Source organism: Phaseolus vulgaris, chromosome 7 (genome assembly GCF_000499845.2).
Source record: "Phaseolus vulgaris cultivar G19833 chromosome 7, P. vulgaris v2.0, whole genome shotgun sequence".
Taxonomy (NCBI): domain Eukaryota; kingdom Viridiplantae; phylum Streptophyta; class Magnoliopsida; order Fabales; family Fabaceae; genus Phaseolus; species Phaseolus vulgaris.
The window spans coordinates 2,413,371-2,433,289 of NC_023753.2; the positions used below are offsets into that span (position 1 = coordinate 2,413,371).

At 31.6% G+C, this 19,919-nt stretch overlaps 3 protein-coding genes across 9 annotated transcripts; all 3 read right to left on the minus strand.

The window, feature by feature from the left end:
• Positions 1-2,816: 2,816 nt before the first annotated feature.
• LOC137827666 (probable protein phosphatase 2C 15) lies at positions 2,817-7,572 on the minus strand. 7 transcript variants are annotated; one of them, XM_068633896.1, is made up of 10 exons: positions 7,253-7,572; positions 6,562-6,628; positions 5,785-6,165; positions 5,437-5,608; positions 5,134-5,287; positions 4,990-5,053; positions 4,755-4,862; positions 4,513-4,638; positions 4,145-4,380; positions 2,817-3,466 (listed from the first exon to the last, which is right to left on the minus strand). In XM_068633896.1, the coding sequence occupies exons 3-10, from the start codon at positions 5,992-5,994 to the stop codon at positions 3,241-3,243; spliced, it is 1,296 nt and encodes a 431-aa protein (XP_068489997.1). In that variant the 5' UTR covers positions 5,995-6,165; positions 6,562-6,628; positions 7,253-7,572; the 3' UTR covers positions 2,817-3,240. The 7 variants fall into 7 exon arrangements, with proteins under 7 accessions (XP_068489997.1, XP_068489999.1, XP_068490002.1 ...); XM_068633898.1 differs by having other exon boundaries at positions 7,250-7,479; XM_068633901.1 differs by having other exon boundaries at positions 5,785-6,194; positions 7,253-7,473.
• Positions 7,573-12,751: 5,179 nt separating this feature from the next.
• Positions 12,752-13,190, minus strand: LOC137827957 (uncharacterized). Its single transcript, XM_068634343.1, has 2 exons — positions 13,142-13,190; positions 12,752-13,056 (listed from the first exon to the last, which is right to left on the minus strand). The coding sequence occupies exons 1-2, from the start codon at positions 13,188-13,190 to the stop codon at positions 12,752-12,754; spliced, it is 354 nt and encodes a 117-aa protein (XP_068490444.1).
• A 5,987-nt stretch (positions 13,191-19,177) lies between these two features.
• Positions 19,178-19,567, minus strand: LOC137827960 (uncharacterized). The gene has a single exon (XM_068634345.1). It carries the CDS (start codon positions 19,565-19,567, stop codon positions 19,178-19,180), a length of 390 nt encoding a protein of 129 aa, XP_068490446.1.
• Between the last annotated feature and the right edge of the window lie 352 nt (positions 19,568-19,919).

Here is a 19,919-nt window from a genome sequence, read left to right on the forward strand (position 1 = left end):
TTTTGCCTATAAAAGTTAAAAACTAAGACTTCTTTCTATCCTATCCAGTACAAGTTCATAAACTGGACTCATCCCCTGGCAAATCTGTAATGGTTTATGTCCTGCATCTCACACAAAAGTAACATGTATTTTAACATGTAAAATTCACAAAAACATTTTCTGTAATTAAACTTTATAACACATTTTTATTTTACAGATGGAGCTAATGAACAAAAATCACACATCTTTGAGCAAAATTGTAGAAATGTCTATAAAACTTTCAAAGACCAAAGCCAACAAATCCGCCTAAATTGCAGAATAGTTTAAATTTTCAAATCATTTACAGAATGTCATCTTGTACCAACAAGGCCAATTCATCTACTGTTTTCCCTAAATTGCTAATATCTTCTCAAATCACAAAACCACGGTTCAACACTGCATCAAATCTTACACCAATAAGCATTAACCGTTGCATTATTCTTCGAGTTATTTGTAATGGGCAGAACACGCCCCCTCCTCAAAAAAGATAAGAAGGAGAGTGAACCAAATTATAATTAGATATTAATATTTTTTTATACTTTATATTTAATATATTTTCTTATTATCTTTAATCTTTTACCTATTATTTCATATTTTTTATTTTGTAAAGATACTTAATTACTACATTATTTTTACTATTTATTGGGTTAGCTTTTAATTTTTTATGTAATTAAAAATAAATAAAAAAGTTTTAACATTACAAATTGAAGAAATCAATCTTTCCATTCACCAATTAAATTATCAGCTAATTTTACCAAAATATTTTAAGTCAGTAAGTTAATTTTTCAGCTCAAAACTTATAAGTTAGGAACTTAACAACTATCAACTAGTTTATAAGTTAGTCTCATCAAATATATCCCTAATATATGCTTTACACTTAAAGCATTTATAGATATTAGAACAAAATAATTAATAAGAAAAACTTAAATCGTGTTTAATTTATCATATGTTCAATCATTTTAAAAAAAAATAGTGATACTCCGAAGCAAACATCAGTTATAGGATGTGATTGAAATTTGTTAAAGTGTTTAGTATTTAAAGGAAGAAATTAGTGTATGAGAGAGTAATAAAACATGTTTATAGCCTGTATTCAGTATCTTAACAAGCAAATTTTGTCTTTTCTATTTTCTATACAAAACCACCGTAACACATAAACGTTGTTTACCTAGTACTTCATGCGTAAATTGGGCTTGCATGTGATAAAAGATAAAATTGAGTCCGTTTCTTCCTGCACCCTATCAAATTTACTTTTGCACCCATCAATTTTCAAAAAGTTTTTTACCATTTTTTTGAATGACTTCTGGATTATCTTTTGCAGAAGCTTTCCAGTACATATTTTCTGGAATTCAACAAATGTATTTCCAAAAAAAAGAATTAAAAAGGATTTCCAGAAAAAAACTCTCCTATATAATATGTTTCAGAATATATTTTCTAGAATAACTTTTTCAGAGTGTTTTGAGAAAAACTTTTCAGAATAAGAACAATTTAGATAATCTATTGTCATTTCACCTATTTGATGGGTTGTCACATCCTAAAATTGAATTGGATGTGTTTATAGTGTTTTCCTGTTTTCCTCCGTACAAGAACAATGAAAGCAAATAACTTACGATCAAACATTTAACGCAGCCTATTGCATTTATTTTTTTGACGATTTAAGAATCAAGGAAGAAAGGGTGCACAAATGTGAGTTTAGTGAAAATTTGTAGTAAGTTCATTGATGAGATAATTTTACATGAATGAAGCAGAACAAATCAACTGGAGCCATCCCAAATTCCCTACTTTTTGAGAATGAAGTCTCTAAACAACAGGATTCTCTATTGATGTAATATAATTGGAGTTATGCTTAGTGTTCTTAATCTTACACAGATTGAAATTACGCTTTCTTGTACTGTATGAACCCTTCTAAAGTGTGTATTTGATTCAGAAGTTGACTTGGAAAAGGAGCATCAAATGCTTGGAGAGAAATTGAGGTAGATGACAAACATGTTTTCGGTTATGGGATCATCTTTATTGATCCAATAATGAAGCATGTGACCCACCACGTTTTCCCGTTCAATTTCTTTATGCAACGTGCTTCGTTTCTTATCTGTTTACCAAATATACAACAGTATTCATTTCTTCAACCATGGACGCTTTGCAGCTTCTTTTCAGGACACTTTCTCATCACCGTAGTTCTATTTTTCCTTTCATAGATCCTACTCTTTTGTGGTGAATACGAAACTATCCACGATGTACAGTAACTCCTTAACAAAAACGACTGAACTTTTATTCAGGTTTATTCTCTTCCGCTGTCACTTTTTAACATTTTGATCTTCTAATCATGTTGAGCTTCGACCATTTTTTGGTACTTTTTGAATTTTTTGTAAACCTAAATAATGCTACCAAAACACAGTGGGCCAAAAAAGTACTGTGCTTATTGGTCCACTCAAGTATTTGAATGAACTAATTCTTGCCCCGTAAATGGTCTTATTGGCTACATTATGCTTTTGTTACCAGTCTTTGATCATTGAAGCTCGTACGAACTTCAAATTGAAGTGATCAAGTGTTTTATGGCAGATGCTGTAAGAAAAAAGCTTTTCCTGCTAAACTGCTAAACATTGTCATGAATCGTAGCATTCCAAACACTTGCTGTCACCAAGTTAAAAAGTTCTACACATTTTAATTTTTGCTTTGAAAGAGATTGCGTACCATTTTTCAGCGTTGATGCTAAAAAAACATTACAATTTAATTTTGGTACCTTCATTTTTATAACAAGCTTAATGTTTTTTTTTCAACTTGTATACTAATAGAGATGAAAATACATAGAGATTTGCTCATTGGATTAATTTTTGAAAGCGTTGAATCCCCAAGGGTTGGAAAGGTGATGGAAATTTATACATAGCACGCAATGGTGCATAGAAGATGAAGATGACAGCCACTTTTGTGGGTACATTGACTACTATACAAAAGAATTTAGCAGGCACCGATTTTAACCATCCGAATCTAGCAATCAATCAGACATGAAGAATCTTCAGCCGCCAAAAAACCCTTCCAGCCACTTACCCTGCCTTCCATTTACCACTCAAACGCAATGCCCATTTTAGATGAATTCGCGGATATTACATATACATCTGTCGCTACTTGAAGTGAGATTCAATCAATTAATTTGCTATAAAAATGTTGAATACAAAAAAATGTGAAAGATAGCGTAAAGAATTCTAGAATAAGACCCCAATTTTGAGGCTATGACACCTTAACTCCACTTGGACGTTTCCCTTCCATGGCATCCTTCTTATCACGGCAATCAGAACAAAGAAAAGGACCTTGCCAGGGTTTGGAGCTGGTGGAGAAAATGGAACCCGCGTGAACAGAGATGCCCTCACTTGGAGCAAGATCAACTTGACAAACGGCACAAACAAAAATGCCAGATGTTGATTGCCCCGTGTTCAAGTTGTCATCATTTCCTAATCTGCATGCAGCACATACCAAGTTTATTAGCTACATGGCAACACTTCGTGAACTGAATAAACTATAAAATCTTCTGTAACACTGAAAATAAAGATCAAATTCTAGTTTGTTTGATCAGGAAGGGTGATTGTGATATGGATTTGACTTATATGAATCTCTCCTATGAATCTCCCCTCAAAAAAACCAACTATATATAAATATTTATAAGGGAAATACTGTTTTCAATAGTGACACTGTGTAAAAACAGAATTTGGCCCAATCATATACCGGTAACAGAAGACCTTTCTATCATAAATTCTTATCTTCAAAATTATGTCCAATTAACTTGTAATCCTATATCAAAACCTACTTGAATTGAAAATTATTTGTAGTAAATATTAACATCAGTCCAAACAAAAACAGAGTCTATAACCATGGGTGATAATATTCATAAATGGCAATGCATAATATTGAAAATCCTTAATGTTTGTTCTTTTTGTTGGGGAACAAGTTAATCAGGCAGGCAGAGAGAAGTCCTTTTCATGTTAGATGAAGAAAAAATCCTAGTTCATTGAACAAGATCAACTCAATAAACAATTGGAGGTCCAAAGATGGAAAACAAAATGCAAGTAACCTTCAAGAAATTTTCCAATTTTCCTCAATTGGATAATTTTTCCTATAAAAGAGAACGACAGATTACCTTTCTGCAAGCATTGCTGATCCTTCCTCAAACAGTTCCTCTACTATATTTATAGCTGAAAGCTTTTTTGACAGCTTACTGGCAGAATCACGGGACCTTTTCCTGAACGAAAGAAGATCTCTCAGCCTGTTCCGCTTTTGGGGGGGCGGTGTTGGTGGCAATTCATTATCAGGTGGGATTATGTCAACTACTATGCAAGTTGTATCATCCTTTAATCCTCTTGTTCGTAGTGCTTCCTGAATAACAGTTGGAATGTATATACATGTGAGAAGAAATGCCAACTTTGCAACACTATGCTAATGCCAAATCACAAGCCAGAAGACATGCTGATTTGGCTAAATTACGGATAGCATTGCAGTGGATACTACCTTGACAACCTGCATGGCTGCAAGTTCCGCAGGCAATCCTCGACAAGATTTTGCAGCCATTTCTGAGGATACAGCATCCCATATGCCATCAGAGGCAATTATAAGCCTCCCACCAGCCTTTGATAGCTATAATCAATCCATCACAAAGGGTAAGTTTTTATTCTGAACAAAGACCTCACAAGCTGCATAGGCATTGTAATCTCTAACCTAAAGAATAAGAAATTATCTGGAAACAATTATACCTTCACTTGTTTAACATATGGTATTGGAACTATGAACTCTCCAACATCCATGTCTCCAATTGACCTAGAAAGGCATAGACCCCCTGGCCAGCATCGTAGGGGACCAATCTGTAATGGTTCAGAACTATACTTCAAAACAAGGATAAGCTAAATGCAAAGTCCCTAAATGGAAGATTTCTTCTATCTTCCATTTTAGGATGAAAAAAATATATAACTACAACATAAATATGCTCACCTCAGCACCACCAACGATGCTAAGTCTCCCAACTTCACCTCCACTAGCAGTTACACGTTCCCTCCTGTGCACACAGAATAACCAATAACAAAAAGCATACAAAAAAAAAGCAAACTAACTAGGCCTTAAGAAATAAAAACATACTCTTCAATATTCTCTTCAAGTCTGTGATCAACAGTTAAGGAGGAAACAGCACCACCCTGGGCATCTAGTACACAACGGGAATCTCCAACAGATGCAACAGTAACAGTCCACCTATCCACTATTACAAACGTGGCTGTGGTTCCAGAAGTTTCTCCTGGACAAAACCAAATGAGAGCTCAGATAATCAGTAAAAAGGAGAAATATAATCCCGATTCTCTAGTTTCGTATTTTCACCCTCCCAATATGAATGCATAACTATATACTACCACCACATGTGCAAGAATAAAAGATGAAGTTCCACACCTCTGCTCTGAAATTCCTTGTCGGTCTTAACAAACCCTGCAACCAATGCCCTGGGTAAAGCATGCAACCACTCATCTCGTCCAAGCCCACGAGGAAGAGCACTCAACACGTGATTTAACAAATTCTCCCTAGTAAAAATAGCAGCAGCATTTCCATTATGCCCATCAAAGATCTGTTAACCAGAAGAAATGAGTGACCATCTCATAGGATGATGTTGCTTCAATCCAAAAGAACATTCATTTTAGTCCGAAAGGGAGTTGTCACACCCCAAGAGTAAAAAGTAAATCGAAAGTTCCATTGAAACATGCAGAGCAAAATATAATCTGAATCAGAAAAGTTGAACAATACCGCAAATACTGAAAAGGATGATGAAGGGTTTCCGGAGACTCGCTGACAATCCGTCTTAATTAGAAAGTAATCCTCCCCTTTCTTGGACTGAGCTGCATGTCCAAATCTCACAGTAGGCTTCTCCATCTTCTCACTCTTCATCTCTCTCTTGAGCAAGGCAGCAAGAGGCACAAGATCATGATGTCGCCGCCTCCCTTCACCAGAGGCCATATCTTGTCCCACCAAAGAACCTTCAACTTCACCTTCCTCTCTCGACCAATTACTCGAAGTCAAAAGGCCCTCACTCTCACAAGCATATTAGACCTCCAAACATAAAACACTCCTCCCACGAGTAAACACTTCTAACACTTGTTGGCTATATAAACTTTATCCCAACTTGATCTGCATTCATCACAAAGATCAACAATCACCTACTCATCCCCAAAAACAACCAAATAAAGCGTGTAAATCCAAAGTGGAAAGCAACTTTTCACAATTAGTATGACCCAGTTTTGACATCAACTAAGATTTTAAAGTACAATTACGGGAAATTGAAGACAAAAGCAACCACGATTGCAGTCACAGTTACGGGAAATTGCAACCACAACCCCAAAAGTCTCGACCTTGCAATTGAAATCGCATTAAAATCTTGGCCTATACTGACCTTGATGAACCACGAACTTGAATTACTTTTTTCTTTCAAAAAGAGGGGAAAACTTGTTGCTGAGTTCAAAGTAACCAAAACATAGAACACAAATTCCAACCATGAAAAAGAAGACAACAAAGTAGCTGAATTACCAGCGTGAATTTCTGGGCGTCCACCACGCGCAAAGCCAGATCAGATAAGACTGCTGCACCCAGCAAACTTGCACAAAAGAAGAAAGAAAGATTTCAATACGTAAACGAAACGCGTATTGGTGACTAGGTATGAACTGTTAAACCCAATAATGCAAACCCATATATAATCTTCCATTAAACAAATAGAAGCACCCAATTCCTAGAGAGAGAGAGAGAAAGTTATGCACTTTAAAGAAACAAGAAAACAAAAAAGCATAAAAAAAACCTTAGGACCAACCCAACACGAAGTCAGTTCGAAAAACAATTTCCACCACCAAGAAATGAAACAAAGATTTCAACTTTTATACGTAGATTCCACCCCAGAACCAAAAAGAATAACAATAAAGTAGATGCTGCTGGCGTGGTTGCACGGGATCAAGCTATTTCTCATGGCACGAAGAAAGTGGCTTTACTGAGTTATAAAGCCTTGCTTGCAAACACCCACATTCTGTTTCAGTTAAATGTCGGTATCTTTAAACTTTCTTTCTCTCTTACCTTCCCCAAGAGGGAAAAAAATAAACAAAAAAAAAATGCAACCCCTTTTTTCTTCTTTCTACTTTCCAAGAAAAACGAGTAAAATACAGTGAGGAAGTAGTGACAACTGGAAAACATGTTGTAGCAGGCAAGTGTGAAAGTGAGATGGACATACAACCTAAGCAGGAGACCAATTTCCGTCACAAACGAAGGGGAAGAGTGAATGATTTTGATTATCTATCTCGTTGGATTAGGACAAGAACAGCTAGAAGAAGAAGGGAAATTGAATTAAGGAAAGCAACAAAGGTGCAGACTTGGTGAAACTAAACAGATAAAAAAACGGGAGGGGGAGATGGTGGGGACCACTCGAAATGGTTTGTTTGCAAGAGAAAAAAAAAACAGGTTGGGAGGTGAAATTAATAAAGAAATGTGAGTATGGGAATTGGTGAATGGAAAGGGACACGTGTTGGAGGGGTTTGCATTTGTTTCTGGGATCGCAATGATGTCGACAACGATGCCTTGTTGTTTGTTTGGTTGAGAGAGAAAGTGCGCTGCAGCTTTGCTTTGCACACCTCACACTGGACCACATTTTCCTTCTTTCTCAATTCTACCCTCTTCACCCAAATCAATTTTTTTAGTTTAATTAATTGCACTTAGTATCCATACTTTAAATAATTATAAACAACTTATAATCTGACTTTTTAGTTAACTATTATTTATGACTAAAAAGGTATAAATTGTTCATTAATAGTATTTTGAGATTACTTATATAATTTTGTTTACAAATTTATTATAATAATCATAGGAAATTATTTTCCTAAATATTTGATATATAAAAATATATATGACTCGAACATACTAGACACACTTAGTTGATCCACCTGCTCGTAATTATTATTAAGTTTAAACTATTTTACAGGACAATTTGATCATTTTTCAGTTTTTAAAATATTTTAATTAAATGTTTATATGTATTTTTTCTACCTATAGTTGATAATTTAACATATAATATGTTTAAGTTTTAATAAATTAATAAGTGATTAGGGCAATGCTTATAGCAGTCATAATTAAAGTAAAGAGTGACAAATAGTGATTTTGAGGTGTTGCATATAGAAAGCAGGTTGGGTTTTAAAGTTGGACTGAGATATATACTTTAGATTAAAGAAGTTAGGAGTGTGAACTTAACAAGTTAGAGGGTGTGGATAGTAATTAGAAAAGTTCTCTTTTCTTTGCATCCTCAAACATAGAAACATATCTCCATAATACAAATATTTTGATATTTAATATTATTTAATATTTTTAGATATAATAGAGATATTTTAATGTTAATACTTTTTTAAGATTATTTATTTATTTAAACATAACATTAATATATTTTCAATATTATTTTTTCTTTTAAACATTATACAAATATTTTGATAGTGATAACTTCTCAACATTATCTTGTTTATCTAAATATTATATTATATATTTTCATTATTAACTTATGTTTTCAATATTGTATCATCATTTTCATATTAATTTATTTTCAGGACATTGGAAATTTATTTTCATATTAATTTCATATATTATAAAATTTAACATCCAAATTTTATGCTACCTTTTCAATTTTTGCATGTATAAATTGATGATAATATGTTAAGTCAAGATAAATATTTTTCAAAGACAGCTTCAAGATATTAAATTAAGAAAATAAATTTTATTATTTTTAAAATTATTATATTTAATATTTAATCCCACATTTATATTTTATGTTATTGAATTTGGAAATATATGTTAAGGAAAAAACACAAGAGCAAGATAAGGGCGTGTGGAAGGGGAAAAAACATAAATTTATTTGATAAAATCAACATATAATATGCACAAGTGCAATACCAAATGCAAAAAAAAAATTGTCTGGGGGCATATACCTAAATAGATTCAAACTAAGGATAATTTGAAAAAAAAAATTGTTGTAATCTTGGATACAAATTTATGTCTTCATGCCATTACAAATTGAATCTATACAACACCTTTTTCTGGAGTGTAGAGTAGCTAATTTTGTTTGGATCCAGTGTTTTAAGTAGATAGGAATTATAATTGTGCACATATATATAACTCTATTTTCAATCACTTCCACCAATTTAATTGTCCAAGTTTGAACAAAAAAAATAGAATATGGTATAAAAAACTATGTGGGTGGCAGTTACGAGAGAGGTTAGGAACCACAAAAACAAAGTATTAAAAAATGGAGTATGTGATTTTGGATTAGTACAATTGAAATGTTGGCCGTGGATTACAAATATGAATAAAAACAATTGTTTTCTTACTCAAATCAGTGCTTATGAAAACTTACTTACAAATGTGTTAATTCCTAGCCAATGTTCTTATGGTTAACATTCACTACAAAAAAAATATGTTCATTAGCATGGGTCAAAAAAGACATTAGCTATAATAAATAGACGCAAAAGTGTAGTTATTATTAAAATTTGGAAGCTAATATGTTCGACATAAAAATAGTGACGGGTGTGTGAGACACAAGTGGTGTGTTTTTTGCGTAGGCCTAGCCTACGTGCTCCTCACAAAATTATATTTTATATTGTTTATTTAAAGAAGCTTGGGCTTAGCCTACATGTTGCCCACGCAAAATTATGTTTTATATTGTTTATTCAAATAAGCGTGGGCTTAGTCAACGGATTAGCCACACAATCTTTAAACAAGCGTGGACTTAACCTTCATAATTTTATTACATATTTAAATTTAATTTAAAAATATATATTATGTTTGCGTGTGCTTAACCTACAAAATTTTAAATTTTTATTATTATTTATTATTTATAGTTCCAGTTGTGACTGTTTGACCCACACATTTTTTTTTCTTTTTTTTTAAGTTTATGTCCATATAACCCACACTTTATTATTTTTTTTAATAATGAAGGCTTAGTGGACACTATTTAGGGTTCCTAGTATCACCTTCACTTTCTTTTGCAGCTAATTTTACTTTTTGGTGTAGTGGTTGTGGTATGTATGGTGTGGTATGTACGTTGTTGTTGTTGTTGTTTTACAACTTGAGCAGCAGAAACTACACTGCTAGTTTTTTTTTTTTCTTTTTTCCTTTTGACAGGATAAGAGGACATGAAGTTTGGCTTTTTGGAAGTTGTTGTGGTATATAGAGGTTGACTTAAATTACACTCAACATAATTAATTTTCAGGATCTTTTTCACAACGGGTTTTTGTAAAGATAAGGGTGGTAATGATAATTTTGTCACATCTTAGATGCTTATAGTATTTTACTAGCTACCAATAAGTTTGTTCATTAATGTAATAGCTTAGAGGCTTTTTTGGGTGGGGTCTCTTAGGTGGAGTTTACTAGAATCACCACTCTTATGGTTAGGCAATGCAACTTCATGGTCCTTTATAGAAGGGTTGAGTCAATTTAGACATAGATGAGCTAAATACAATTATTGTTTTTTTTTTTTTTGTAAAGGGGTTAGAGTACCCTAAGTACTCCTATTCAATATATGTAATTTTCTATATTGGTACACTTATAACACTCATGTAGGTACAACCAATCTTCTATTGGTGAACCGTTCATGCAATTTTCTCACCTGATGCATCTTTTACATCGTGTTGAACACAAAACATATTTTTGTAAATAATTTTTTATATAGTTTTCATATTGGTGTGTCTTTTATATTCCTTTAGATGAAATCACAATTATATGAGTCGATTGCCTATGCAATTTTCATATCAACGTGTCTCTCGTATCCCTTTGTGACAAAACATAAAATTGTGAAAAAACTTATACAATTTCTATACTAAGATGTCTCTTACACCCATATGGTTGAAACCACACATCTATGAGATAACTCACACCAATTTTTTCTATAAGTATCTCGCACTATGTGGATGAATTTCTTATGTAATTTTATATCAATACGTCTTTAACATATTTATGGCGAAACTCTAATGCAATTTATTTATGTACTATTGTAAGTCTCACACTCATACATATGTAAACACAATTTGTTGGTTAACTTCTTATACAATTTTATCTAGCACACATTTTATTTTCATATTAATCCAATCACATCTTTGTAGATCTCAAGCATTTTTTATTTATAGAAGTGTCTTCCACATTTTACTACACAATTCATAAATTTTATCTTTATTAAACTTTACATTTGAAAATATCAATATTACTCCATATATTTATGTTTATTTATATTTGTCACATAAAATAACTATAGAAGAAAAAAAAAACGTATGACCATGTACATGATAAAGTGCAGCTAAATAATATTGCATTGTGAAGATTAATCATAATATAATATAACAAATGATTTAATTAATTCTTTTATCATGTATTTATATTATATTTGTTCAAAAGAAAAAAAAAAGGTAAAATAACACGTCACTCTATAATTAAGTGATGTTAACAACTTATCAACATACGAAATTATTGAATATTTGATTTTTTTTTACCCATTATCCCTAATTTGATTTCACACTTTAGGTTCTTTAACTACACACGTTAGGTCAATCATCACATTCGAGTTATTGTTTGAAATTTGGAGTTTCGTCACGGTTTTGTCTTTAAAAGACGTTTCAAAAGGTTAAGGGAAAAGTTTATATAAACTGACTCTTAAGCGATATGAGAATATTTGGCGTACTAGAACAAGACCCCTTAGTCAACATATCTAGGGGAACAGATTCCCCCTATTTGAGGGCTAAGAGAACCAAAGTTCGTCTGTGGAAATCTTTGGAACCTCGTTTTGTTTCCACAGACAGTGTCAATGTTTCAACCTTATGTTCGTTAAGATAACATCACTAGGGTTAATCACTGCATTCGATATATTGTCCACTTTGAAACTTGGAGCTCAAAAGATTAAGGAAGGAAGCTATATAAATTGACATTGACCTTGACTAAGTGAAATGAAACTATTGAACATATCAGACATATATTAAATGGACTAATCAATCTTTATAGTAACAATATTAAATGTCACTAAAAGTTGTTATTAATAATAAATTTTAAGAGTGACATTTCCATTAATGGAGGCTAACCGTTATTTTTTTTGCCACTTTACACGGAAGATTTTGACTTTTCATTATATTCTTATTTTCTTTTTAACAGCACACGATTCTTAATTATATGCACTTGTACATGTAAACCCTTTTGATTAATGGAAAACTATTTCGTTGCAGGCAACGCATGATTTATATGTGTTCTTATATATACATCAAATTCTTTTTATTAATGAAAGTTGTTTCCTTTCAGCTTCTGTATATACTGTCAATTTTTGTCCATGATACTATTTATCTTCTATCGCAATAAATTTCGAGCGTATATGACATTTTCTCAATAATTTTATCTTTAAATTTAATATTATTGTAACTTTTAACATATTACACGTTTTTTTGGGGAAAAATGTTAAGACTTTAAATATTTTAAACAAGACAACGGTAAAGTTGTTTTTTTATATGAAATACTAAACTAGATAGCTTAACAATTGAAATTTATTAACATTAAATAATTCAATAAAAAAATAGGATATATTATTACGGTAATAATAAGTGATAAATTATAAAAAAAAATCAACAACATAAAACTAATATTTTATTATAAAATGATAACGACGATGAACAAGATAGGAATAATAAGTTGAAATTATTAGAGAAAATTATATAGATTAAATTTAACAGACAACTTGTGCCGAAATGGGATTTAGTGGGAATTGAGTGTCCCAAGCATAGTTGAATTCGATAGCACCTTTCCAAACAGGTTTACCTGAAGTAACAAGACAAACATCACCTGAAACTTTCAGAACTGAAGGTTCAATTCCTTCAACGGTTTGAAAGCCTTTGCAATTCAATTTCACATTCTGTTGAACACATGCACACCAATTTGTGATAGTCACGCTCCATTCTGGCTTTCCACCTACTGTTCGTCCTGTTTTAGATTGGGTGACATGGATATCTTTCAACGAGCATTGTCCATAAGCTAAAATCATCAAACACAAACACAACGTGTCAATAATATTTTATAAATAATAATTTTATCTCTTTCATTGAGAAAAAAAACCTACCTTGAGACACAAAGACAAGTAAGAGTGCAGCAATCAAAATCTTCACCATTTTTTATAACAGAAATGATAACTTTAATTCTTCAATTGGTTATCCCAAAAGTAACATAGAACACCATGATATTTATAGGCATATTTGAATTAATCCCATTAATATTAATAAATAATATTTAATTTGAAATCACACACTGTAAAATAATTAAACTAAAATTTAATAATCATAAGTTAGAAAAATAATCCAAATTAGGAAAAAATGTATATTTTTAATTATATACATAATTATGTCATATACATTAGGAGAAAACAATCATATAAAACTAATACCTCATATCTTGATAAGATTATTCTAATAATACTGCAATTAATTAATTTTAAAATCTCACAAAGGTAATTAATTTCCTTTTCAAAAACACCTTTCTAACAATTAATTTAAAATCAAATTATTTTTAATACCTAATTTTGTTTCCTTGTATAAGCTACACTCTTTTAAGTAATTCATAAATATTAAAAAAATAGTTATTATTTCTAAATTTGATAATAATTGTATTTTCTAAAATAGTATTTAAAATAAGTGGGACTAAACATAATTTTTTTTCCTGACCCAAATATTTTTATTAAATTAGTTATTGTACAACGATGGAAAATGTTTATGGAATTATGATTCTTTCTCAATTATTATTATGATGAGAGAGAATTTATTTACTGAATAATTTATTATTAAATTAATTAAATATGTTCAATTTTAATTAAAAACAATTAACATATAAGATAATGTTTTTGAAAATTTAATTTACAAAAAATATTACCTCTCTAAGATATTTGTCTTCTCTTTCTTTCTATATTTAAGAAATAGTTGCTCGTTTTTTCCATGAGTTTATTTTAGAAATTTTGGTAGAAAGTAGAATAAGTTTAAGATTAATTAAATGTTATTGTTTTTAGCAAGATTCTCTTTGTCCATTTTTTAGTTGGTTTTAAGAGAAATGTCGTAGGTTTATGGTTTAGAGCTTTACAGATTATGTTTATTGGAAAAAAATGAATATTTGTTAACATGATTCTATGTTTAGATTATTTTTTAGAGTATTTTATGGATATATTTAGCTTTATTGCGAGAGTAGTAAAAGTGAGAAGTTAACCTTAATTAGGTACGTTATAAAAGGAAAAGAAACTAGTTATATTTTGGGGGTTTTGACTTTGTCACAATGTTGATTTTTACGTAGAGAATGTGTTTTATTTGAGAATATTTAAAGTATTAAGTTTTTTTTTTATATATATAAATAGTATATTTGATGATGATTTATTTAGATTTTGTCTTTTAGTAAAATTTTACCAGATGTACTTCTTAATTCAGTTTTACCAATTTTCTATCATATCATCAACTATTCCGTATCTTTTAGAATACTCAAAAAATACAAAAAGAAACTACTTTACAAAAATTATTATTTATATTAAATTTTTTCAAAAATCAATGAAATAATACCATTAACATTCTGAATGTAAATGTTTGTGTGGTTAAAAAGAGTAAATAATATTTTGTCCTATCGATATTTATCTTAAGTCTCATATGTAGCTATCGATGCTGTAAGTAGCTGCTGCATAAAGCCTATAACCTAAATGTATTAAGAGATTACTACCTATATTAATTAATCATTACATATACTAATTTTCAATTTGAGAAAAATATGATGCGTATCAGACCAATAATAAAGATGAGGAAGCACGTGATTGCATGAGTAAATCATTGTTCCCTCCCTCCAATTATATTACTAATATGCAGCTACAACCTATTCATCTACCATAGGTATCCAATGCTCAATAGTAAAATTAAGTATAATCAAATTTCACCAATATTCACAGAGCTAGTAGATCTGGAATAATACAAAGAAAACCATTTTCAACGTTGATAAAAATAACCAACTCTTCCTCCCCAAAACCTTGTATTTTTACAGCAGTGGATTTTCACTTGGTTAAACTGTGAAATTTGTCAAACTTATACTATAAAAATAAGTGATCGAGAATTAAGAATGTCATGAAGTTAGGCAAACAACAAGTTGCATGGTCTTTGATGCTGTTAAGGATATGGTTGGGTTGACACTGAAAAGTCTTTGTTATCTATGTAGCTATCAGCAACATTGTAGTGGGGCATTATTTATGTGGCTACTGTGATGCAACCAGTTGGGGGCGACAATGAAACATGCATTGGCCTATGGATAGTATATCTAAGAATTTGGATTAAAAGTAGTAGTTGGGGGAGAAAAGCTGTATCTTTCGGAGTTCTGTGCAACTTTTTTGAAAGTGACTTTCAGATTGTGTGGTTATCATAAAACAACAAATTGCCAAGTTGGCAAACTCATCGGTTTGTGTTGTAGCATCATGCAACAGTGTGCATTTAAGCAATTCAATTCAACCCTGTAATTTGTTTATTATCTTAAACATCGCTGTCCATTATGCTTCCATGTTCCTTTTGGCCATGGAAAACATGTACTAATATACTCACCACCACATGCATTGTGCTTTCCAGGGAAACTTTTATTTTTGCTCACATTCAAATTATGCATTCACAATTCTATTCAAAATATTACTAGACATTAAATTTAAACACCTTATCTTAGTGAACATTCAAAACCTTGTTAGTCATGTTACTAGACTTATGTTTTATCAAGTGAAAATAAAAAATATACTCTACTTGAAAGACATGGGTTTGGATTTACTGTGCTCGATATCGGTCTTGTCCAACTCGACTCAGTATCGATTTGAGTTGACTCGGTTCGATAGAAACGTGGGCAGACTCAACTTGATATGGGTCTGAATCGACTTGACTTGTCATGAACCTAGACCGAATTGGCTCGACATGAGTTTGAATTGACTTGGCATGACATGGATTTGGTGTCAACTCGACTTAGGTTATGGCCCACTCAGCTTGATTTGGGCCAGGATTTACTTGACTCGACTTTGGCCTGAACCAACTTGGCTCGACTTTGGCCCGAACCTAATTGGTTTGACTTTGGTCTGGACTAACTCGACTCGACATGGATTCAGACTGACTTTGCTTGACTTGGGCCCAGATTGACTCGACTCAACCTAGGTCGAGGTCAAATCAAAATCCAACTCAAAATTCATTTTAGATAATCCAAAAATGTATCCAATCTATACACTACAAGAAAATCATGAAATAGAAACCAATTTTTAGAGACCAAAATAATTAGTTGCAATAGTAACTAAATTAGAGACCATTTTAGAAACTAAAAAAAAATTAGTTTCTAAATTAGTTTCTATTATTGTTAAATAGTTTCTAAATTAATATCTAATTAGCAACCAAGGTTTTAACTACCAATTATTTAGTTTCTAAATTTGGTCTCTAAAACCTTAGTTGCTAATTAGATACCAATTTATAAACTATTTAACAATAAGATAAACTAATTTAGAAACCAATTTTTTTTTTAGTTTCTAAAATGGTCTCTAATTTAGTTACTATTGCAACTAATTATTTTGGTCTCTAAAAATTAGTTTCTATTTCATGATTTTCTTGTAGTGATATGTAATCTATATCAAATTAAATGGATTGGACTTAAAATCCAAAAATATAGATTTGAATTTGAGATAAATTTATTTAAATGGATTAAAAGTTATATGAATTTAGATAATTATAGATTGGATTTGACAATTTGAATTTTTTTTTTTCTGTTCTTTAACTAAAAGTGTGGGAAAATAGGAGAAAAGAAGAAAATTTGAGAATGTATAACAGAAGTGGTCTAATGTGACAGTAGATGCAGCTGGTGGATAAGTTAAAGCGAGAGAAGGTCATGTTCCAATAATTGTGAAGAAAGAAAGTGATGTAGAATGGGAAGGACACATTCTCCAAGTTGTATATATATACTATTAACACCCTCAGATCTTACTCCGGATTCCCAGACCAACAACTCTTGGATCACTGCTCATGATGCTTTTCTTTTCTTTTTTTCTTTTTTTCTTTTCTTTTCGCCTTTTTTTTAATACCAAAGATGGTACTTTTTTGTCCTCTCCATATTTCAACAAGCCTTTATTTAGAAGGATGGGCCTTTTATGGGCCCATAGTGAGAGGCCAGTTTGCTAAACGTACAGGGAACATACAACCACTGCTTGCCAACCCTTGGTACTGTCGTTTTAAATGCCATATATCCATACAACACTACGTATCAGATAACCGATCCCACCTTTGTTTAGTACTGAGAGAACAAATAAAGGGAGAAAAAGAAAACAGAAGGTCAAAAATCAACTAAAAGGGATGCTGTTTGGTTGAAGAAAAATAAAATGAAACTAAAGTGATAAGGTTTGCATTGAAAGAAAAAAATATATAATTTTTTATGCTGAAAATCTATGTTACCCTTCTTGTTTATTTATTAAATTGTGTTACAACTAAATAAATAATGAGAATATCATCCTAAAAGTTCAGTATAGAATGCCAAAATTTTAACATTTTCAAAGAATTATTTTTAAAATGGGTTAAAATTTTAATATTTAAAAAATTAATTTTCAAACAAATGTGTTAAAATGTTTCAATTTTGTTAAAATGAATTTCTGGCAGTGTTTAAATTTTAGCGTTCTACTCCCAAATATACTTTTAAAAAAATATATAAAAAGTAAATTAATAAAATTAGATTGTGTCAATAACAATTACCTTAATTTAATTGAGCTTAAACCCACAAGGCCCATTTTCAAAATTAACTTTTAAAAGTAGTTCATGAAAGGAAATTCTTTTAGGACCCACATAATTCTTTTCTGCACCACATAACATAACTATGAAAATCCTCACCTTTTTCTAGTGGTTTATGAAAAAATGATTTTTGAATTGTGTGACCTGGAAGTCCATTTTTAAATAAAGAAAACTTTTAATACAAAATTTGGAAGTATTCTTTTAGTTTTAGATTCTGCAAAAAAAAAATTGACATCCGATTGTATAATTTAAAAGTCATTGTTTTATGTTTTTTTTTAAATTATACAATTCAAAAAAATATTTTTTTATAAAAAATAACTTTAAAATTGTATAATTTGATAAGAGAGTATTTTATACTACATAACCCAAAACTCTCTTTTTTCTAATTTATTTATAACACAACACAGACAAGGTGATGACGATGGCAACAATAAGGAAGCATCAGCTGTGACAGCGAGGGAGCAATTTTGTCTTTTAACAGTTTCATGGGGTACACATAGAAATTATGGAATGCCGAAAGAAAGGCCTTTAGTCAAGTGGGATCAGATATAGACATCCATTCCTAGCCCAATCCTTACGAGAGAGAGAACCTAGAAACAATATTTTCTTTGAACATGTTTATTTTTTATACAATGTTAGTATGGTATTATAAAAATAAATGAATTTATCGCGTAATCGATGATAACTTGGAATTTAAAAAGAAAAAGACGAGAAATATTAATGACGGACATATTCTTGTAATGGAAATTGTAGAAGGATTAAGAAAGGGCAATTCTATCTTTAAAAAAATAAACGATAATATCATAATTTGACTAATTAATTGCCATATTCTCTTAATCCCAACTAATATTTCACTGTTTTCCTGAAGAAAATAGATTTAATTCAGACTTTTAGGAAATGCTTTTTCAATGAAAAAAAAACAAAAAAAAAAAACAAAGGAGTTGTTTTGGATGTCACAAAAGCATTCCTCTCTTTATCTTTTGTCTTACATGGACATTGTTTTGATTGTTATGCTTTAAGAAAGCCTTTCTTTACCTAATTCTAACTTCACTTTTCCTTTTTGTTTTTTGTTTTCCTAAAAATAACACTAATCTAAGAAACTGGGAAAAGAACAGCTTCTCCTCTCACAACACAACACAACAAGAATTTGAGTAAGTTAAATTGAGACGAACAATTTAAACTTATTAACATCCATTTGAATCGAAGAGACCGGTAGAAGTAACAATGTAGATGATTTCTCGTATCACAGAACAAGATAAGATGCAATTATATTTAAGGAGACTTAAATAGAGAACCAAAAGTTTGATATGGAGCAAAGGGAAGTGGTACGATGAGATTGCTTGAATGGATCATTCTGGAATCGTGAGGAGGAGAGGGCGCCAGTATTTCCTTTTCAACAACGACCTGCAACGAAAACCGGTCCAAGGCGAGTTGCTTGAACCGGGTTCGTTACTCCAAGAATGCGGAACCGCAACGGAAGCCAACATCGGAGTTTTTTCGTGATCGTGCAGGTGCTCCTCTCGTGGCGGCGAGGACACAAAGAGGGCCTTCAGTGAGTGTCTCCGCATGGGATCCTTCTCAACGGCTTGCCGAGGTGACCGGTTCAGGCTGAGAAGAGTTCGCAGGGATGTTTTGGGCCGCCGGAACTGAACCAACGGGCTCGTCCTTGGGCTTTGGGTCGGGCTTTGCCTCACTCCACAGGGCGTTGCGAAGAGTTTGAACTTCTGCAATGCAGCCATGTATTGAGTTATTTGTGGACGCTTCCTCCACTCTGTTCTCTGCTCTATTAAAAGAGTGTTAAAGTGAATTTGAATTTGAATATTGATAATTGTGAGGGGACAAAGGCGATTGATTGGTCTTAACAAGCATGGGATCTATTTTGGGAATGGTTGCGTCTTTTCTTCCATACACATTCATTACTTCTCTTTAATTCTTCCTTTGATACTTTGGACTAAAGAGCACTATGACTGATGCCAAGACCATGGAAATGGAATCACCACGTAGGCCCAACCATTTTCCCATCTCGCTTTTTTGGTTTTCAATAAAATCAATTTTTTAAGAACAAATGTATTTATCCTCCACAAAAACAAA